At 47.9% G+C, this 20970-nt stretch overlaps 3 protein-coding genes across 3 annotated transcripts; 2 read left to right on the top strand and 1 right to left on the bottom strand.

The window, feature by feature from the left end:
* Positions 1-700: 700 nt before the first annotated feature.
* LOC120712893 (oxysterol-binding protein-related protein 4C-like) lies at positions 701-5375 on the bottom strand. Its single transcript, XM_039998818.1, has 4 exons — positions 5132-5375; positions 3396-3554; positions 1196-1939; positions 701-1079 (listed from the first exon to the last, which is right to left on the bottom strand). The coding sequence occupies exons 1-4, from the start codon at positions 5132-5134 to the stop codon at positions 822-824; spliced, it is 1164 nt and encodes a 387-aa protein (XP_039854752.1). The 5' UTR covers positions 5135-5375; the 3' UTR covers positions 701-821.
* An 8261-nt stretch (positions 5376-13636) lies between these two features.
* On the top strand, positions 13637-16285 carry LOC120712897. The gene is made up of 3 exons (XM_039998822.1): positions 13637-13955; positions 14055-14187; positions 15331-16285. Exons 2-3 carry the CDS (start codon positions 14115-14117, stop codon positions 16017-16019), a joined length of 762 nt encoding a protein of 253 aa, XP_039854756.1. The 5' UTR covers positions 13637-13955; positions 14055-14114; the 3' UTR covers positions 16020-16285.
* Positions 16286-17645: 1360 nt separating this feature from the next.
* LOC120712899 (EEF1A lysine methyltransferase 4-like) lies at positions 17646-20910 on the top strand. The gene is made up of 9 exons (XM_039998825.1): positions 17646-17972; positions 19240-19353; positions 19446-19514; positions 19622-19641; positions 19715-19767; positions 19844-19874; positions 19958-20036; positions 20226-20359; positions 20463-20910. The coding sequence occupies exons 1-9, from the start codon at positions 17795-17797 to the stop codon at positions 20511-20513; spliced, it is 729 nt and encodes a 242-aa protein (XP_039854759.1). The 5' UTR covers positions 17646-17794; the 3' UTR covers positions 20514-20910.
* Positions 20911-20970: the final 60 nt, after the last annotated feature.

A 20970-nucleotide genomic window follows, 5' to 3' on the forward strand; every position in this document is an offset into this window, starting at 1 on the left:
CCGTTTGTACAGGTTGCAGAGTCCCGGCGCCGTTCCCCTAGGATCGCCGCCGGCCTACGGGCAGAGCACTAGTGGCGGGACCAGCGGCACGCCGCCGCCTCCTGCTACTGACGACAATGGCGTCGGGAGCACCAACCCGCCGCCACCTAGCACTGACAACAATGGCGTCGGGAGCACCAACCCGCCGCTTCCTACTCCTAGCACTGACAACAATGGCGTTGGATGCACAGATCAGCCGCCTCCGGCCGCCAGCTACGGTGCGGGAAGCACCTATCAGCCGCCGTGGATGACGCTGTCGTCAGCCAGCACGCTACACGACCAGCTGTGGCTCCTGCTGCCTGCAGTGCTCTTGTTGTTCCTCTGGTCATTCTCGCCATGAACATTGTCAGGCACAGCTCTTGTAGGATTCACTGACAGTAGTTCCCTGGACTCCGCATGTGTAGCACTAGCAGTGATAAAATCCATCATAGCCAATCGAGATGGAAACATGTACAGATTGAATTATGCAGAAATAGAATATGGACAATAAAATGCATTGTTCGTTTATCCATGAATTCAGTTCCTTTTCTTTTTCTTATAAAAAACTGGGATTCAGTTCCTCTGTTTAGCATCGATTTTCAGGTTTCAGAGCCTAGCTGTGACCTTCAACGGATGTTCAGTTGTTCGTGTTCACCCGCAGTTTTTTTTTCTGAAGAAATCATTACTACGATCATAATTCATCAACACGAAGAAGAATCAAGATAATGAACTAGTGACAAATTTACAAGAAATTCAAGTTGATCGCATAACTCTTGTTACATGTCAGGTCCTCCTCTCTACTGTCATGAAGAAGGGACGACAATGGGAGCCGGCGGCACCGAGTCCTCCAAGGGCCAGCACTCCCACTCGCCGTTCTTGTTCTGCGACAGGGAGAAGTGCTTGGGCGTCCAGACCTCCCCCTTGTCGTTCCTCTCCTTGGCGAGCTTCCTCGCTTCGTCCTCCACCCGCCGCTTCGCCTGCTGGGCTTTCTCCCAGTCCTTCTTCAGGAGCGCGTCGCTGATCTCGCCCCACACCACGGCGGATTCCGACGGCGCCACGCCCTGAGACGAACATGATCATTGATCAGAACAGGAATTGATTGAAACCATGTCAAATTAATTTCTTCATCAGAGTTCAGACTGAAACGATTCAGGCTACATTTTTTTTTTTCAATTACCTTGTGGTCTTGAACGGCCGGCGTGGTGAGGTTACCGATGGCTCGCTGGGCGTCGTAGAGCACGGAGACCTCGCCGGTGGCGACGTCCTTGAGCGAGACGGTCCTGTCCCAGAACCCGTCGACCTCGTAGATGGTCTCCTCCCGCGCCGCCGAGCGGAAGACCCTGCCCCTGACGCACCTGGCGTCGCCGCCGAAGCCGAGGAAGGAGCGGGTCCGGCAGTAGCTGAGCTCGGCCTCGAGCCCGGAGTCGGCGCAGACGACCCGGACGTCGCCGGCCCACTCGACGGAGGGCGACGGGAGGAGCCGGATGAGCAGGTTGGGGCAGTCGACCTCGTAGCGCTCGGCGTGGCGGAGGAGGCGCACCTCCCGGCGGCCGCGCACGGCGGCCTCGATGCTGGCGCCGTGGAACCTGGGGACGGGGCTCTGGCACCAGACGAGCCGCACGTCGCCGGCGGCGTCGGTGGCGTGGAGCGCCGAGACGGGCGGGCGGTGGGAGACCTGCTCGAGGAGGACGTTGAGGGCCCCGCGGGAGACGTGGTGCGTCTCCCCGAGCACCGGGTTGTAGGGCGCGAACCCGAAGATGGGGGGCCGCGTCGTGGAGATGCTCCAGGCCACCACCGCCGTGAGGCGCTCCAGGCTGTCCTTGCCCCGGGCGCACCGCCCGAGGAGGTCCTCGCCGGCGCAGTACACGCCCTCGCCGTACATCTGGAGCTGCGACTTGGGCAGGTTGAACGTCGCCGGCAGCTGGAGATTTTCGCAGAGAAGAACAGCAGCATTCCGTCGTTATGGATTCGATTCGACATCATTTTTGAAATAAACGGATTCAATTCAACATTGCTGATTGAAGCGGCTATAGTGATTGTGATCGTCGTTCTTGCAGGACATTCCCGTTGAAGAAACTATCTCTTTTAAAGAGACGAAACAAAATGATCACGTCCCGATTCAAAGTCAGCGGGATGCGCATCCTACTGCCATTTTGAAACTCATTTTGGCGCCTAGTTGACCAGGCGCCAAGAGTACCTACTCACATTCTCTCGCAAGCAAAATGCCATCGGCTACTCCATCACTGTCTGTCAGCCCCCAAATTATGTGCTGTTGTTCAGGGTGCCGTCAGCACGTCACAGCTTAGTGCTCCTAATTACTCCAAGCAACTGGATTAAATACTCCTCCATTTGTTCCAAAATAAATAGATATGTTCCTGGTGTTCAAAATTTATACTCCACAATTGACCATAGTTTTTTTAGCTTCAAGACCAACTACTCCGTGTGTCTTTTTTTTTAAGAAAAAGTAATAGTTCTGGCCTCTGCGACCTTAGACCAACTAGGTAGGGCCTAGCAAGTTTCGAAAAAAAAGGTGGCCTAGCAACACGTACAAAAAAAAAATAGTGTACGGAAAAGTACATGATGCCAATCTTGTGATTAATTGGCAACTACTGAGAATATGTACTCCAAACAAATGGGTCAGGTAGACCTCCATTTTAAGGGGTTGTTTGGATTCAGAGACTAAACTTTAAGTCTCTATCACATCAAAAAGAATCTTAATATTTAGAAATATTAAATGAAGTCTAATTATAAAACTAATTGCAAAACCTCGGGACTAAAGTGAGAGATGAATCTAATGAGATACATTAATCTATGATTAGAGTATGGTTACTGTAGCAAATCACATATTAATTAGGCTCATTAGATTCGTCTCGCAAATTAGCACTCATTTATCAAAAAAATATAAATATATTTTATTTAAAACTCTTAAATAGTAAAATTCTCTTTTTTCGTGATAGTGGCTAAACTTTAGCCTCTGAAAACAAACAACACCTAAAATAGGTGCCCTACCTAGTGTTTAGAATTTGTCTCACCAAGATTACATTTTAGCTTAATAGACCAGATGGATGGGGCATCAAGACCTATCTAATTAGAGCAACACTTTCAGCAATAAAAAAAATGCGTTAAGACGTGTATGGCGCCAATCGTGTGATTAGTTTTGCGACTTTTCTAATTCAACTATATGTGCATTAACAACGGACACGCGTAAACCATGACTTTCGATCACAACCACCAGAAGTAATCCAACAAGACCAACTACTAATCCAGTTTACTGGTTGCATTGCATTGCGTCTGTGTGTGTTATAAGTTCAAAGTTGGGTTCACTGGGCATCTGAAAATAAACAGTAACTCCCTCAAAAAAAAAAAAGTAACCGTACCTGAAAGTGCGAGAGGTCGGATCCCGGGCTGACGTTGCGGAAGAGGCTGAGCACCCGCTGGGCGAGGTTTGCCGGGCGGAGCTCCGCCGCGAGGCCGCCCTCCAGCGACAGCGGCGGCGTCAGCACGGCCGCCGCCTGGAGCTCGCCCTCCGACTCCACCTGCACCGGTTCGTAACCAATCAAGACGCGGTTAGCCGCCATAGAAATCGGGAAGCACGGCCTGGCGCGCGTTGTTCACGGGCTGCCGGCCGGCGACCAGCCGCCGCCGGTGACCAGCCCAGTGAACTTGCGTGCCTCGCCGCGCTCGACTTGTCGACTGGATGGTAGCGTCACAGGTGACCGGGCTGACTTGTCGTGTTACCGTTGGGCTCTGTTCAGAGGATCAGCTACCACTAGTATGATGCTATCGTAATCTTGGTCATTAGTGTATCGGCTGAACTAGAAACGGACGGCCAGGATTTGTCGGAGGGCAAAGCCAAAACGGTGGCAGCGGAGAGCACGAGGCCGGCACACGCTCCGCGAGATCCTGCAGGCATGCCGGCGCGCCGCCGGTCGAGGCGCTGCGCTAGCAGACGGCTGACGCTGCCGAGCTCATCACCATCAGAATTCGGAAAGGAACAAAACAAAAACTGAACAGGACCAGCGAGCCAGAAATTTGGCCGGGCGCGCGAAGGTTCCAAATGGCGCCGTAAAGAAATGGCTGCTCCTGCATGCGTCCGTTGCTCTCGAGGCGCTGCTCAGGGTCATCAGGATCCAGGAAACGGCTCGGGGAAGGGGCGGCCGCTAGTCCTAGGAACGCCACCGCCCCGTGATCCCGCCGGCGGCGTGCTGACCGAGAAATCGCCATGCGTGGAGTGCGCTGTACGCTTGCAGCAGCAGCAGTAGGTACAAGCAAGGAGCGTGTAGGTTTGCGCGGAGACGGAGAACGCCGTCCGTCTCTTGCGAGAAGAAAAGGGCAACATGCATCCGTCAGAAAGGAAAAGAAAAGGGCGACATGACATGGAGCAGGGATCGCCGATGAAAGATTAAAGATTGTGCCGTGATCGCCGTGGCCGGCCGGTGGCCAGTCCCTGCGTCGTCGTCGGCAGATGCGCGTCTGTCTGCACGTCAGCGCCGGCGGTAGGACGAGGCCGCGGCGTGTCAACGGACGGGCCACACGAAGCGAGCGGCCGCGCCAATGTCAGCGGGGGCTCTAGTTTGTTGGATGTTTTTTTTTTTTTGAAAGATTGTTTGTTGGATGTTGTTATTGCTAACGCGGCTAAGAAATGAGAGAGGTGACTGTCCGGTCCGGAAAGAGCCTCCCTTGGCTGGCTCCGCATGGAAAGCGACCGCCCCGGCCGGCGCCGCGCTCCAAACCGAGCGGGTCAGCCGGCGGAGAGCGCGCGCGCGGCGGCGGCGGAAAGGTGGAGCCTCTGGGACGGGCAAAAAGGAGAAGCACAAGCATGCTAGGCGCGCATTAGCAGTTGTGTGGACGGAACCTGCTTTCTCTTTCTCTTTTCTTTAACGCAACTCGGAAAGCTAGCGGATCGAGAGGGAGAGGCGGCAGCTCGCCAGGTGCCCAGGTCGGGAAGAATAATCTTCCACCGGAACGCCCGGCGCGCGGTGGCGGGTGGCCGGCGCCGGGGTGGGCGCACGCGGCCGGAGGTTCCCCGTCTCGATCAGACCGCGCGCGACATGCGCGCTTGCTCGAGAGAATCGACGGACCCGGAGGGGCAGGAGAGGCGGGCGAGGCGTACCATTTGGGCGCGCGGGCGAGGAGGATGATCCGATTAATTCGACGGAGGAGCAAGAGCAAGCTGCCGGCGCGGATGACGACCGCCGACCGATCCCTCTCTCGCTCTTTCAATTCTGCGCGTGCCGCGCTGCAGCTAGGAATAAGCCGCGCTGCCCGCGACGGTGCGACGAAGATGTTCTGCTCCTCTGACCCTCCCCGCCGACCGATCCCCCTTCGCCTTCTTTCTTTGGCAGGCAGCTGCGTCCATGGCCCCCGGCCGCGCGCCTATTTATATCCACCACGCCCCCGCCCCTCTCTCTCTCTCTCTCTGGGGCCTATTTATTTTTGTTTGTCCAGAAAAAAGCATGGACACACACATACTCCTGGATACTATCTCAGCTCGCTCGAGGCCGGCCGAAAGCGCGGCGATGGACCTCACGTCGTCGATCCATATGGAAGCCTCGCTCCCTCCCTCCACCTGCCCATCGTCGCCGGCGGCAGGTCGGCTGTTCTCGGTGCTCCTTGGATTCTTTCCCACATGTAAAGCGGACCTTTCTTATTTTCTTGCTGGCTTTTATTTTTAAAGTCAACAACATCTGCTGACCCCGACACGTTCCCCATCAAATCTATAAATTCCATACTACTCCTTCGGCTTCAAATTATAAGTCATTTCAAGAATTTTGGAGAGTCAAACCGTCTCAAAGTTTGACCAAAATTATAGAGAGAAATATAAAGATTTATGACATCAAATATGTGCACTATGAAAATATAGCTAACAAAAAATCTAATTATATTTAATTGGTATCATAAATATTCTTATCTTGTCATATAAATTTGGTCAAACTCAAAAAACTTTGACTCTCCAAGATTTTTGGAATGACTTATACTAATTTGGAACGGAGGGAGTCGTATGTTTTTTTGGTATGGATGGAATTATTCCCCCCTTTTTTAAGTGAATATCTCCTCTTTTGTTTTCTTTCCTAAACTTTGGAGTACACATACAAGGGCTGGCGGACTGTCCGTTTCAAAAAAGATTTTAAATATCTGTTTCGAAAAATATAAAGTCAGTCCCAATACAGACTTCACTCATAGAGTCTAAGCCTCAAAGACTCCATCATAAGAAACTATACTTCCCAATGCAAAGTGTGTTACTTTGGTTTGTATGGCCTACTTGTCTCTCTCATATTCATTCTTGATTTGCGTGAAGACTTAGAGTCTAAATAAGACTTGGAGTCTTGATTTCCCTCCCTCTCTTTTTCATAAATATATTGCCACATCAGCAAAACACAATAAATAACAGGTTTAGACTCCATGGTAGAAAGCTGGGTTGGGACTGCCCTAAGTTCTGGTGGCACCAGCAGCCAGATAGCCATTTTGACTGAGATCAAACTCAATTAAAGTACACTTACTTGACGGATGGGAGGTGTTGGAATAATTAATGATTGGTGCCTGTCAACGGAGCTAACTAGGTTGCCCACAATCTTCAATGTTTTTTTTTGCGGCGCGGATGAAATGGGCAAATGGCCGCCGCTCCGTCAGTCCAACTTGCAAAATGACGGTGTGTTTAGATCTATTTTGCGTTTTTGTCAGTGAATTTTCAATATTTGAAATATTAAATGTAGACTAATCACAAAATTAATTACAGATCTCGTCTGTAAACTACGAGACGAATCTAATGAGCCTAATTAATCTATCATTAGAGCATGTTTACTGTAGCAATTTAGTGTTCAATCACGTCCTAATTAGGCTCATTAGATTTGTCTCGTGATTTACAGTCTATTTTTATAATGTGATTTATTTTTTGACTATATTTAGTATACCATGCAAACGATTTACAAAAATTTTACATTTTAACTTTACGGCATCTAAACACGGCCCGAGGCTGTGTGGTTAGTAAACACTACTACCGACCTGTCATTACTGACAACATACACGCACTAGCAGTGCCTCTGAAAATTACCGTAACATGGAACCGCCCGTGTCAAGTCCGACAAGTCGTACAGTCTGATCCCGTGCACGCACATATAGCTCGCTCGCTGCCGGCCGGAGAGCAGATCGAGGAGAGGCGCCATGCCCGCAGCGAACGAAGCCGTGCACGCGCGGGCGGGGCGCGCGCGTTTCTTCCGCTGCTTGCCTTTGCGTCGCCGCTTGCCCCTGCCCGTCGCCGTAGCGCGCGGGAGCCGCAAGGAAGAAGCGTTCGACGATTTGACAGCGCCGCGGCGGTGGCGGCGGCGGGCGCGCGGCGGCCACGCTACACCAGAACGCCAAGGGAAGGGAGGACGTCGCGGGGGCGCCGACGGCGACCGATCGGGTTGGGTTCCAAGCCACGGCACGCCGCGGCCGGCGCATCAGGTCGCTTCCGGCGCGGGGGGTTAATTAACTAACCTAGCTACGACGCGCAAGGAAAACCGCCAAGCAACTACCGGGGAAGCGTGGCTGGGGAGCACTTGGCGCCATGAGGCTGTGGCTAGTGCTATAGTGCTTGCTTTGTCCAAACAGAACCTCACTACAGGATCGCCGAGCGCTTTCGCGCCAGCGGCCTGATCTTCAGAAGGCATCGGATCAGTTTGAGATTCTCGTGGCGTGATCGTTTCGGATTGGCCTGAGGATTTCCTACAAAAGCTGCTGCCGCCTTCGCTTGAAGCAGAATCTTGTTGACAACCTCGGCTGCTTTGCGCTTTGGCGTAAAAAAAAGTAGATTTTGTTTTGAAACGGAACCAGCAGGAGAGCTGCGGGGTCTTGAACAAAGATTAGCCATACTATATGTGGGCCCATACTACACGGCTCTCCTGCTATACGGGCCCATACTAAAGAGGCCGCATGTATAGCCTCCACAATACCGGCCCAACAAGCCATACTATGGGCCTCGCCCGGTCTACGGTGGTACGTATATGACTCTTGGGCCGGGCCCCAGACCGTACACCCCGCAAGCATCGGTCGGTTTGTCATTATCCTACCTGGTCAACCCAAACTGTGCGCCTTGTGGCGATCTCGGCCTGGAAGGAAAACTGCCGCCCCACGTTCGTCTTGCCCCGCGAATCCCAGGCAAGAAGGGCTTGTTTGGTTCAGACCCTGACAAAGCTGTCTGGCCCAGGCAGCAATCCCAAGCGTCCGATTTGGTCGGCCTGGGGTCGGATGGTGCTGCCTGGCAGGCAGCAACCAAACAAGCCCGAAGAGTACCTATGACAAGCGGATCCCGACGCATTGTGTCCTAGGCAAGAAAAGTAGACACGGCTAATTCACAGCCGGTCGTATTAGTCTCCTCATTTTGATAGGAAAAAATTATCCTTAGCAATACACCAGGGTGTTTGTATATAGCATGTACGTGAAAGGGCAAGGAGAGAAAGAAAAAAATGATGTAATCGCATGCATGCATATGTGAGGGGAGGAAAAAATGGGTAGCCATACACATGCACATAGTTTCAAAACAAAAAGACTGTAGTTTTCAAAATCAAGTATTGAAATTAAAATCCGATTACACTGTTGTGTTTCTTTCAATAAAAGATTCAAAATAAAATCTCACATCACTATATTTTAATGATATTTTTTGGTGAGAGAAAATAATTTTAAGTGTATTCTAATTTGCTTATAATTTTTGCAAAAATTGCTTATGGCCTTACAAAATGTTGCTTCATACACCTGGGTGTATTCATACTTCGAAGATAGATTGTTTGGTGTGATTATTGGACCAGGGTAAACAATTTTGTTGGAGTATGTGAACGTTCATTGCATGATTAATAATAGGCAACTTTAGCAGAATAGTTGAGCATTTTAAATAATCAATTTTGACATTTTTCTATTATGCATCAATTAATTTATGTGTCTTCAAAAAATATTATTGAAATATATGCAAGTGGGGTCTTGTTTTGAAGATCTCTTCAAAAGAGATACATGTGTACAACCAGAATTAGAAATTGATGGATGGTTTAAAAACTACAACTATTTAATGTTTTTGGTTGCTTGCATGTGCCACTCCAGTTGAGTGGCTATCATTGTTCTAGGTTTTCACGTGATCTAATCTAGTGTAGTTGATGAATTAGATGAATATACAGGAAGAAATAGAATCCATAGAAGATGTGCATATGTCCAGCTGGTCAAGTGGTCATAGGAAACTCATGATCTGTGGCTGAAAAGCACGCGGCATCAGATGGTGTCTTCCACTTGAGTGACCCCACCGATTAGTAAGGTCCACTGCCACTGTGGCTCCGCCTGTCAGTTACTATTAGCAATAAAGCTATGCTTAGGAAGGCAACACGGATTAGCTTCTAACACGTAGCGGTAGCGAAGAGGACATTGCGGCCATTCTCCTTCCTTGCTTTCTCTCCTTTCCCTCTTCCTCTGTGGTCGTGAGAAGGAGCGAGAGATTGGTTCGTAGGCAAGGCGAGAGCCTCGCGGCGTGCTATCTAGACGGCGGCGGGCAAAGATGATAGACATCCAGTAGCGGCGCATGCGGCTGATGCTCTTCATAATGGACTTCCTCGCTCTTAACATGACTGGTTAGTTTTCCGGTAGCAGAATCTCTTCTTTCATGTGCAATTTCACTGGTTAGTTTCCGAAGCGAAGATATGTGGACACTTCATCGATTGTTGCTAGTTGATCATCGTGAGGAAATGCGAATTTACCTGATTTTAAGTTTGAGTAGTGAGCCATGTTGCCTTCGTGGAGTAATTATGCATTTATTTGGTTAGTAGATTGATGTGGATGTGGTGAAAGGGAGCGGGAGATTGGTCCGCAGGGTATACTTGAGTAAAAAATTTCCGAATCCGCATCCAAAATATCCGAACTTGAAATAGCCGATCTTGCTCTCAGGTCTATGATCAAAAACCTAAATTTAGTTCCGAAAATTAGGATCTGTATAGTACTTCCGATACTTAAAAAATCCAAAATACCCGAAATTCCTTAAGAGGCTCATTCAAAAAAAAATCCTTAAGAGGTCCAAGCTCAAAAGCCCATAAAAATTCCTAGGCCCAGCCAGCCAGCCCATAACTCGAGATATCGTACATTCAACAGCCCAACACAGCCACAGCCACCCGCACAGGCACAGCCCACCTAGACCCAGACCTCTTTGTGTTGGGTGCGGTTAGACTGTCTCCTACAGTCAGAAGGCAAATGCGAGACCCATTCTCAGGTATAGGTCACGCACACAAAAACCCAAAACTCGTCATCTCCAACAACCCAGCCCCAAATCCCGCCTCCCTGCAAGCGTCGCCCGTCATCTTGTCATGGGCCCACCTTACCCGTCGTCTGCAGTACCTGTGCCCATTTGGGTTGAGGAGAGAGAGACCTATATTTGCCTCTCCTCTCACCTTGGACCCAAAATGCCTAGCCTATTTGGGTGCTCCATTGGAGAGCATTTTTAAGTACCCAAAACACTATTCAAGACCCAAATTTAGGTTTGAGTAACGCTGTTGGAGATAGCCTTAGGTGTCGCTACAGGCGACAGTAGCCCCAACGGTCGCCTGAGGCAAAATTAATTTCTGTAGTGACATTAGCCCCAACCGTCGCGTGAGGCAGGATTAATTTCCCCCGACAGACCCGAGAGAGTGCAAGTGCTGTTGGGCCGAATCTTAGGCCCATTACCGTGATTTGTTCCACGCACATTAGTGATTCCGATTTTGACTCATCAACCAGTAGTCCGATTTTGAAGCATATTGCTTTCCTCTTGGACTGTTCCACGCACATGCAGGTGAAGACAAATCCATGATATCACCCACATGCAAAGGTAGTTCACATTTAAAAATCTATGAATATTAAACTCTGTATCCAAATTAAATTTCAATCACACTATTATCTTTTTTTATGATAAGATCTTCGAAACAATACCATACTTCCCTATGTTTGCACAATATTTTTTAAAAGTACTTTTTAGTACTAAATAATTACTTTCAACTATTGAGAACAAATACTTTAATACCACGAACAAATAATTATTTTCTACAAACAAAAAATTAAACATTACGAACAAATAATAATGTACTACGAACAAAACATTAAACATCGTGAACATTTGATTGTATACGATAAATAATGGAAAATGAATATTGCGAAAAAATGGATCAATGTCACGGAACAATTTAATTTACAAACCAAACAAATAATTTGACACTGGGAACAAATTAGTTACTCGAGGATAGATAATTTTGCATGAAGAATTACAAGCATATATGCATACCAAATGAGTCAGTATGGAAAGTAAATTAGTTACACACGGATAGATAATTTTACATGAAGCATCACTATATTTATAGACTATAGTACTCATAGACTTAGTCTATAGAAAAATAAAATAGAGAAAAATGAATGAAAATATTAGAAGGAATAATAAATAAGCAACATACAAAATGAAATGAAAAAGAAATATCAACTGGAGCATTGCAAATAAATAGTAAAAAATGGATAGGAAGAAAATTAGTACAAAAGAAAAATCAAGGAAAAAGAAACAAACAAAAAGAAAGAAAAGGTACGTCGGTTTGCATGCGTGCGCTTGTAGCGTGCAGATACCCACTCAAACAGCTTTGCATGCAACCATATGCAACTAGATCTATTCATAGTACGATATGACTACAAATTATTAATTCACAGCGGAGAAAAAAGCAAAGAACAATGAATGGAAATGAATATAAGAAAGAATAGATGGGAGAAAAGCAAAGAAAAAAGAATACAGAAAGTAAATAAATTAAAAAGAGAAGAAAAATAAAAAAAACATATTACGAAAAATTATCAAGGAGGACTGGAAATAAAAATGCAAAAAAAGATGGAATTGAAATATTGAATAGAAACATAAAAGAAAGAATAAGAAATAAGGTGCGACTCTCTTTGCAACTTTGGATTCAATTTGCATGTGCCCATGCATGCGGGCCAAGCTTACGCTACTTTAGAATTTCAACGACACCAGCATTTGGCAAGCGGATCCAATAGCGCGCACGACATGAGATTAGTGGGTTGTTAAATATTTATTAGTTGAGCCAAATAATCTTACGTCGGCCCGGTCCTGCCCGTCTATACCTCTTCAGGTGATGGGAAGCGATTTCATCGCTTCGGCAAGGCCTCTATGCAAAGGCTTCTCCCTCGCCGGCTCCGGCTCCAAAATTACTGTTATGTACTGTTTTCCTCTGTAGCACTAAGAAAAACAGTTCCGACTCCACTCAGCTTTGCCTACTGTTTGGGAGGGCTCCAGCCATGGAGCTCCAAAACGATATTTTCGACGACGGCTCCAACCATGGAGCTCCATGGAGCTCCTGAAATTGCACTCACTGGAGCGGATTGGACGAGGTGGAGCTAGAAAATCATGGCTCCGGTCGGCTCCGCGGCGCTCCTTCTTGCCCTTTCCCAGCCCTGCCCCCAGGTGTGGGGAGAAGGTGGCCGACAGCAATCGTCGCAGGGGCGCGCAGGAGCCAGTGGCCGGCGGCGGCTGCTGGGGCGCGGCTCGCGGGGAGGTGGCCAGCCGGCGGCAGTAGCAGGGACGTGGCCTTCGGAGCCAGAATGGAGGACGCCGGTGGCAGCCGCGGGTAGAAGGGGTTCGACGGCGGCCACGGGTAGCAGGGGGCCGGCAAAGTCCGCGGGGAGGAGGAGACCGGCGGCGGCAGCGGGGAGGAGGATGCCGGCGGCGGCCGCAGGGAGGGGCCGCGGGGGGACGGCGGCTCGGGCGGAGGGCGAGAGGCGGCGGTGCAGGCGAAGATCGGGACGCGGGGCGGAGGCGAGAAAGGGGGCCGATTGGACAAGGAGAGGAGGAAAAATAAAGAAAAGGAGAGCAAAAAGGAAAAGAAAGAAAAATAAAAAGAAAAGAAAAAAAAGAAGAAAAGATAAAAGAAAAATATAGGCAAATGCAACTTAGACATTTCACAACTTCAGTCCAATAGGTAAAGCCATTTTACCAAACGTTTTCCAAAATCGTTCTAGCTCCACCAGAAAAGCCGGAGCCGTTTTTTGAGGAGTTGAAGCTCTGTCAAACAGGCCCTAACACACAGTAGGAGCCGGTGGAGATGGGTTGGTGGAGCTTCTTCCGGCTCCGCTACAGTAGTATACAGTGCTGGAGCTGGAGCCGGAGCCGGGTGAAGCCCAGTCAAACACAGCCATAGGCCCCGTTTGGGAGGGCTTCTGGAGCGGCTTCACGAGCGGCTCCAGGTGAAGCCCTCCCAAACGTTTGTTTTGTAACCGGCTTCACGTGTGAAGCCGGTCCTGAAGTCATCGGCGGCTTACACAGGCAAGGTGAAACCATGAAATCGTGGCTTCACGCGGCTTACACATCAATCTAACAAGTGAAGCTGTTTTGCCAAACATTTTCTAAAACGGCTCCAACTCCACCAGAGAAGCCGCTCCATCTGAGGAGCTGGAGCTGTTTTTAAAAGAGCTGGAGCCCTGCCAAACAGGCCCATAATCATCGCGTCTCGTGTCCCGTCCGGAGAAGGATCCGGTGCAGTAACTGCACGTGCAGCTGTGCCGCTGACATGTGGGCCCCACGGCGCATGGGTCCACACGTCAGCGGCACAACTGCACGTGCAGTTACTGCACCGAATCCGCGTCGCGTCCCGTCCGTATCGCACACCCACCCCTCGCTGACCCGCTCGATCCAGCACCTAGCGCGCCGCCGCCCGCCGCCCGCCGGCTGCTCGTCCTCGCCGCCCTTGCCCAGCGCGGCCGCGCCCCTCGCGGCCTCACGCCTCGGCTCCTCGTCGGCTCGCCCAACGCGGGAGGCGGCAGCGCAGAGCGCGGCCAGCGCCCCTCGGCTCCTCGCCCAGCGCGGCAAGCGGCGGTGCAGCTCGCCGGCGATCCTCGTCCCTCGCCTAGCCGGCCGCGTCCCAGGTTCCCAGTCCGGCCAGCCGCTCTTGCCCCCGCGGCAACATCGGGTAAAGGGGAATTTTCGGGTATTCCTTTTTTTTCATTACCCGAATTTTTTGCTACCCGAATTACCTAACCCGATTTTCCGAAATTACCCGAATGCCCAGGGCTATCCGTAGGCAGGGTGACATCCTCACGGTGTTCGATCCGAACGGTGGCGGACGAAGATGTTGGACATACAGAAGCGGCGCGTGCGGCTGATGCTCTTCATCATAGGCGTCCTTGCTCTCAGCATGACTGGTTAGTTTTCCGGTGGTAGAATCTTTTCTTTCCTGTGCAATTTCACCGGTTAGTTTCCGAGGCGAAGATCTGCGGGCACTGGTTTCCTGTTAGCTTCGTCGATTGTTGTGAAGTAGTTGATTTTTTGGGCGAGGAAACGTGAATTTACCTGTTTTTCAATTTTGAGTAGTGACGCGTTTACATTCGTCGAACTGTAGTTTATACCTTAGGGGTGGTAATTTCCGCTTTCACGGAGTTATTATGCATTTATTTGGCTGGTTTAGATTGATGTGGAGTAAAATTGGAACAACGGAAACTGTAGAAGTGCAGAAGTTGTATAGCCATAGCTGTATGAAACACTCCACTAGCTCTGCTTTTGATTCAGACAAGCCAGGGCGTCGGAGTTCCATATATTCTACAGGGCGAAACCCAGAACTTCTACCTGTTCAAATAGGTTTTCAAGTGAATCAATAATAAGAGAACCGATGAGCTTTCAGTTTTACAAGTTTGCCTGATATCAGCTGCTTACTGAGCGGTGTGTGCTCATTGACTAGCATTAGCTAATGAACCCACAGGCACTCATTTTATAGCATATGCCAAACAAAACAAAACAAAAAGTACTGTTCTGCTAGTTGCCAGTAGCAGTGCTTTTCTCTCACACTAAATTAGCACCAGCCACCAGCCAACCAGCAGTATTTTTCTCTCACAGTAAATCAGCACCAACCACCAGCCACAACCAGCAGAACAGACTAAGTATTGGTGGTAGCATGCCTACACTTTCCTGAAGAACTATGAGTGACAATACATTGTGTTTTAACTGAGTCATTAATGACTGGTAATTGGCTCGATTGTAAATATTGGATATGACTGAGTGGTTAGTTGCACAAGTTTACCAATCTGTTTTATGTAATCTCAAGTTTCGCCACACTCCCATTACCGGTCCAACAGGTCTATTTAAAGATAATTCTTGCTAAGTAATCATATTGATGTTCTGCAAGCAACACTCCCATGTTCCATAGCCACAGTTGAATATGACAGTTTGATAGTCCAATATTGCAAGCTATTGATTCCTTTTTAATTCTCTAAACTTAACTTGTAGATATTCATTGACGCAAATAAAAAGCAAAGTTATCTCCCATAATGACATTCACTTCTTATTTACAGCTGAGAAGTTCAGGGAACTTGTTGGAAACGAGGCTGCATCAAAGAGTGGTCAGTTCACATTCATGAACTGCTTTGACATGGGTTCTGGCAGCCTTGCATGCTCAGTGAAGGAGGGTGTCAAGTTGTATGTCAATAACCTTCGAACTGCACACCTGGAAAGGGTGCGGCAACATGCCATGGAGAGAGCATTAGCCGATGCCATAACAGAAGGCCTAACACCTGCGGAAGCAGCCAAGCAAGCTCAGAAGGTCAGTACAAAAGCGGCAAAAGTGGCTGCTCGTCAAGCCAAACGGATATTGGGACCAATAATTTCTTCTGGTTGGGACTTCTTTGAAGCAATGTACTTTGGTGGAAGCATGACAGAAGGTTTTCTCCGGGGCAGTGGCACCTTGTTCGGAACTTATGCGGGTGGTTTCCACGGTGAGGAGACGTTTGGAAAACTAGGATACCTCGTGGGAAGCCAACTAGGAAGCTGGGGTGGGGGAAGAATTGGACTGATGATTTATGATATCATAAATGGCCTGAAATTTATGTTTCAATCTATCCAACCTCAGAACGAATCGTCATATGCTTCAGAAGATGGTTCGGAATACATAGATAGTTATACAAACCATGAAAGGGAGGAGTCAACTTACTATGAAACATTGGAGGAGAAACAGGAAGAATCAAAATGGTTTGGATTGTTCTGAAACTGCAAATCGAAGTGTGCTGTGTTATACTGGAGCATGGAAACAATTAGATTGTTTTGTTATACTTGGCTGAATGTTTAGCATCATTTTGTAAGGTTACATAGAAGAGGTGTAATTCATCTTTGTAATTTGTGTTTTGGACTGTATATATAGAAACGTGCACATGCAACTCTAGATATTGTGCAGAATGCGCCACAGATAGGCAAATTACAGCAGTACTGAACCACTCACACGAAAGTTATGAGTATCTCTAGTATAGTGTTTGATTGGTGCTTTCGTCTGATAATGCTTTTTCCGCTACTGAAGGCTTCGGTTCTGAAGGTTATGTTAACTGGAGTCAGTCCTTGACTTGTGAGGCAGAAGTGTAGGCTCCAAACCGCCAAATTTAGAATACCTGGTAGACGGATATGATAGATGTGCCTCTGCGGGAAACTGCTGTTTGCTTTTGTTTTGACAGCAAACAGAAGTAATAGCGGAATTAATGTTGGCTCGAAGTCTTTGCGAGTTGCATCGCTGCATCCAGTAGCACATGTTTTAGGCCAGTTTCAATAGGAGTTTTATGGAGGATTTCGTGACATTAAATATCACCACTTTTGCTGACATGGCTAGGAGAGAGAATGATGGAGTTTTATGGAATGTGAGGAGAGTTTCATTACCATAAAATTCATCTGACACAGTGATCTAGTTCTCAATCTAGGTAACTATGCTCATGAAACTTCCAAGACTGACCTTAGGCAGCGGCCTGCAGGTGCGAGAAGGAAACGGCGAGAGACGCATCCAGTAAAAAATTGAACGAAATTAACTGTAACAATTTTTAACTGAAGATTAGAAATACTAAAACATGATCTAATTATAAAATTAATTACACGGATGGACGGGAAATCGTGAGACAAATCTATTAAGCCTAATTAATTCATTATTAGAGGTTGTTTAATGTAGCACGACATTGTCTAATTATAGTTCGATTAGGTTTAAAATCTCATAATTACACTTGGAGTTATGACATAGGGTTTGTCAGTTATCCACATTTAATATTTATAATTAGGAGTCAAATGTTCGAAGTTTGTAAGGTTGAAAATTTTTTGGGATGTAAACACAGCCTGAAGTGGAAGACAATGGTTGGATCGTCGCTTACTGTCTGCTTGTCTACTTTCAGCTTGTCTCGATATAATTCAGCTTATTATTCTCTTTCACAAAACACTATCAATTCAACTTGTCCGCGGTTTGCAGGCTGCGTTGTAGCTGCTGCCGCCGCCGCCGATCGGTAGCTGCAAGGCAGCTAGCTTGGCAGCCGAACGCATGGCACCACATGCATGAAACGGGCCATGGCCGTGGAAGAAGCGTGAAGAGCGCCATGCATGGCCTTGGACCTTCGACTTTTCAACCTCTTCCAAGCATTGTCTTTTTTATTTTTTTTAAAAAAAGCATTGTCCTTTTTAAATTCTGCACGTCAGCCGGAGCTGCCATCACTTTGCAACCCGTCCGAGTGGGTGGGAGCGGCCGGCTCGACCCGACCGACCGGGAGGCGCGCGTGGCGCGCGAGCTGCGGCCCGACGCGAAGCGCAAGCTCCGCGCGCCACGGGAAGCAAAGCAAGCCCCCCTCACCCCCCCCCCCCCACGTGGCGTCGCACCCGCACGAATCGCGAGCCGAGCCAGCAACCCCGCCGCGATCCGGAATCCTCTAGTCCTCGCTCTCCTCACCTCTCTCTCTCTCCGAGCGCCACCGAGGCCCGCCATCCCCGGCTCAGATCCGACGAGAGGGCGGCGGCGGCGAGATGACGGGGGGCGCGGCGGCGTCGCAGGCGTACGGGGAGGCGTGGTACTGGGACGAGCGCTACCGCAAGGAGGCCGGGCCCTTCGACTGGTACCAGAAGTACCCGGCCCTCGCGCCGCTGCTCCGCCTCTACCTCGCGCCGCACCACCGCCTCCTCCTCGTCGGGTGCGGCAACTCCGGTGAGTCGGGCGCCTTTATTGGCGAGTGGGCGGGGGCTGGGATGGATTGGATTCTCCCGAGGGGGAGGGGGGAGTCGCTGGCTTGGCTGCCCGCTGCCCGTGCCCGGGGCGGGGCGGTCAGCGAGCGCTTGCTCATCCATTGTTCCTGTCGCGATTCGAGGCTGGAGGCTGCTGGTTAGACCAGCGTGCCGCGCAATGCGGCCGTTCCTGGATAATAGATTTTGGAACGTAGCGCTTCAATCAATTTTATCGAAAGGGTCGTCCTTGACCACCACTATATATGTCTTAATCCAAGCAATACAATGAGCTGCTTAATTCTCTCGTACGACCTGCATAATCCTTCCGATTGCACCACAGAAGAGCCTCCCTGGACCTTTTAAGGAGCTGGTTCAGCGTGGCTTGTGTTCAAGCATGCCAATGTTCTGCGGCAACCAAAGAGTAAACAGCAAAATAGCTGGGCTGTGCGATACTGCGATAAGGATCATGCACCACGGCAATTCTGTAATTGAGGAATCAATGAATGCCCTCATGTTTCAGCGAGTCAGATAGCAATCCTCCGCCATGAAGGTTATGAAATTTGGCAATGTCTGGTGTTTCTGGTAAATTTAGCAAACTGGAGAGGCAGCTAGTGTGTACGTGTTAAAGAAGTTATGTACTTACAGTTTTCACCCCACATGTTGTTGCAAGATTTGCCTATAATTTTATACGTCCATTGAAAACATTAATTAATTATATTTGTTTGAACCTTTTAGTGCACTTGTAACTGAAAACTGAACTTTTCGACTATAAAGTGGTGCTGTTGTAGAGCTACAGTTGAGTTCTGAACAACCAAAACCGCACTAGTATTTAAATCATATCATTGGACTTAGAGCTAGAGATCTTCGATTGATCTGTTGACTCAAATCATCTGAGAATCATTCATGTTCAGCCACTGTGATCTCCATTTTTTCTCCAAACCCACCTTCTTAGTTATTGAAATGATTGAATTCTGTAGTGTTTTTTGGTTGACCATAGGCGATTCAAATAAAAATAAATGCCGCCTTTCTCCTTTTGAAGCTGCAATGCATGATCATATGTGTATCATTTCTTGCTTTGCCATCAGATTACAAATGGTTGGTAGTTGCAAAAATAGATTTGCTACCATTTATTATTATTTAGTATTAATTTAACCACAAATACTAACCACATGATGTCTACTAGACTACTACATTACTTCACTGTCCAATGGACATTACTCATATGGTTTAGCTTCTTTTGATTGTTGCAGTCTTTGGTGAAAATATGGTTGATGATGGCTATCAAGATGTTGTCAACATCGATATATCTTCAGTGGTTATTGAGCAAATGAAGAAGAAATATCATGATATGCCTCGACTTAAATGTATAATTTTTGTTCGCAGCCTTCTGTTCTTGAATGCCTCTACAGTATGTCCCACATGATCTGATATCATTTATTTCCCTTGATTGGCACAGACATGAAGATGGATGTAAAGGACATGTCAGATTTTGAGTCCGGTTCATTTGATGCTGTTATTGACAAAGGTACCATTGTCATTGCAGTACTTGACAGCATTATGGAAGCAATTGTTAACATCTGCACATGCATAGGCAACATGGCATTGGGTTCTAACCCCGTTTGTTATTTGCAGGAACCCTAGATTCTATTATGGTGAGTCGAGATTTTGCCAGGACACTTTGATATTCTCCCAGTGTGATACTCAACAGCGTGTCTTGTATTTCAGTGCGGCCAAAATTCACAAGAGAATGCAACGAAAATGCTAGAGGAGGTCAACAGGTGAAGAGTAATCTATTTATTTGTGATACATATTTCTTAATTGACTATAGCTTCTGTTTATTCCTCCGATATGCAGAATCCTCAAGGAAAAGGGCGTCTACATGCTGGTAACATGAGCTATTTGATTCTGAAATATGCAACTATTTCATACTCTGGTATATGTAACCTTCTGAATCCCATAATGCCATAGATCACTTATGGGGATCCAAGTTACCGATTGCGTCTCCTGAAGGACATGGAAAATTGGACAATAAAGCTCCATGTCATAGGTAGGTTTTACTTACATACTCCACCAGATCAACTTAACTGTACACCAATCTTCTTCATATACAAAGTAGTTTTTAGACTCCGACTCATGAATGCATTTCTTGTCATTTCCAAGTACTTCAACCTTGCTGCTCTGTTTCCATTTAGTTGTTATAAAATTCTTGTGTTTAAGTACATTGGGATTATTGCAGAAAGATGGGAGAAAAGTTCGAATCAGAATAAATGGGAACTGACAAAACCATTGCCCTTAGACGATGATAGCACATCGTTAGTTGCGCTTCTCGGTCCGAAACCTGATGTTCACTACATCTATGTCTGTGTAAAGGTTAGCCTCCAATTATCTTCCCAGAATGTTCCAAATTCATCTCCTAAACTCTTCGTAATTCCGTTTAATTCGTCCGTATTTGCTGACGGATGAATGGTCTCAGGGCAACGATGCTGCAAGGGCGGATACTAAAGCTGGAGAAGCTGCCAACTGATTTCACCAATAACCCTCCAAACCGGCGTGCATAACTAGTGTAGCGAATAATGTAGAACAGGTGTTGTACTACCTCTAATTGCTGTTGCTTGCTGAGAACCCACTTCACGTTCAGTGAAGTTGTAGATTAGCTTTACCAGATGTTTCATTGCTCCTGTTGTAGTGTTTTTTTTTTAGCATCGCTCCTGTTGTAGTGTTGTGCACCCATCGAATCCCTTCCGGGAACAGATGCGGCGATTTCCTTGCTGTCAACTGTGTGGGTAGTCTCTGCTGCTCACCTTGGAAATGGAATATTTCCCGGCTGTATCGCCTATGCTATCTCTATGGGCGGAATCCCTGCAAGTTTACAGTCTACTGTATGAATTTTTTTATAGAAGAATTAAGAGCCTGTTCGAATATGTAAATGGGCAGTGGACGTCCCAGTTCACCAACGTGATGAATGGGTGTCACGTGAGAGT

Source organism: Panicum virgatum, chromosome 6K, assembly GCF_016808335.1.
Source record: "Panicum virgatum strain AP13 chromosome 6K, P.virgatum_v5, whole genome shotgun sequence".
In the NCBI taxonomy this organism is placed as follows: domain Eukaryota; kingdom Viridiplantae; phylum Streptophyta; class Magnoliopsida; order Poales; family Poaceae; genus Panicum; species Panicum virgatum.

What these genes read in the sequence shown, in the direction of transcription:
- LOC120712897 (XM_039998822.1), top strand. Translation starts at nt 14,115, where the DNA reads ATGTTGGACATACAGAAGCGGCGCGTGCGGCTGATGCTCTTCATCATA. An exon ending in CCTTGCTCTCAGCATGACTG is followed by an intron (nt 14,188 to 15,330) that starts GTTAGTTTTCCG and finishes TCTTATTTACAG; the next exon opens with CTGAGAAGTTCAGGGAACTT.
- LOC120712893 (XM_039998818.1), bottom strand. An exon ending in CCGACCTCTCGCACTTTCAG is followed by an intron (nt 1,940 to 3,395) that starts GTACGGTTACTT and finishes GAAAATCTCCAG; the next exon opens with CTGCCGGCGACGTTCAACCT. An exon ending in CGGCCGTTCAAGACCACAAG is followed by an intron (nt 1,080 to 1,195) that starts GTAATTGAAAAA and finishes TGTTCGTCTCAG; the next exon opens with GGCGTGGCGCCGTCGGAATC.
- LOC120712899 (XM_039998825.1), top strand. Translation starts at nt 17,795, where the DNA reads ATGACGGGGGGCGCGGCGGCGTCGCAGGCGTACGGGGAGGCGTGGTAC. An exon ending in TGATGCTGTTATTGACAAAG is followed by an intron (nt 19,515 to 19,621) that starts GTACCATTGTCA and finishes TGTTATTTGCAG; the next exon opens with GAACCCTAGATTCTATTATG. An exon ending in AATAAAGCTCCATGTCATAG is followed by an intron (nt 20,037 to 20,225) that starts GTAGGTTTTACT and finishes GGATTATTGCAG; the next exon opens with AAAGATGGGAGAAAAGTTCG.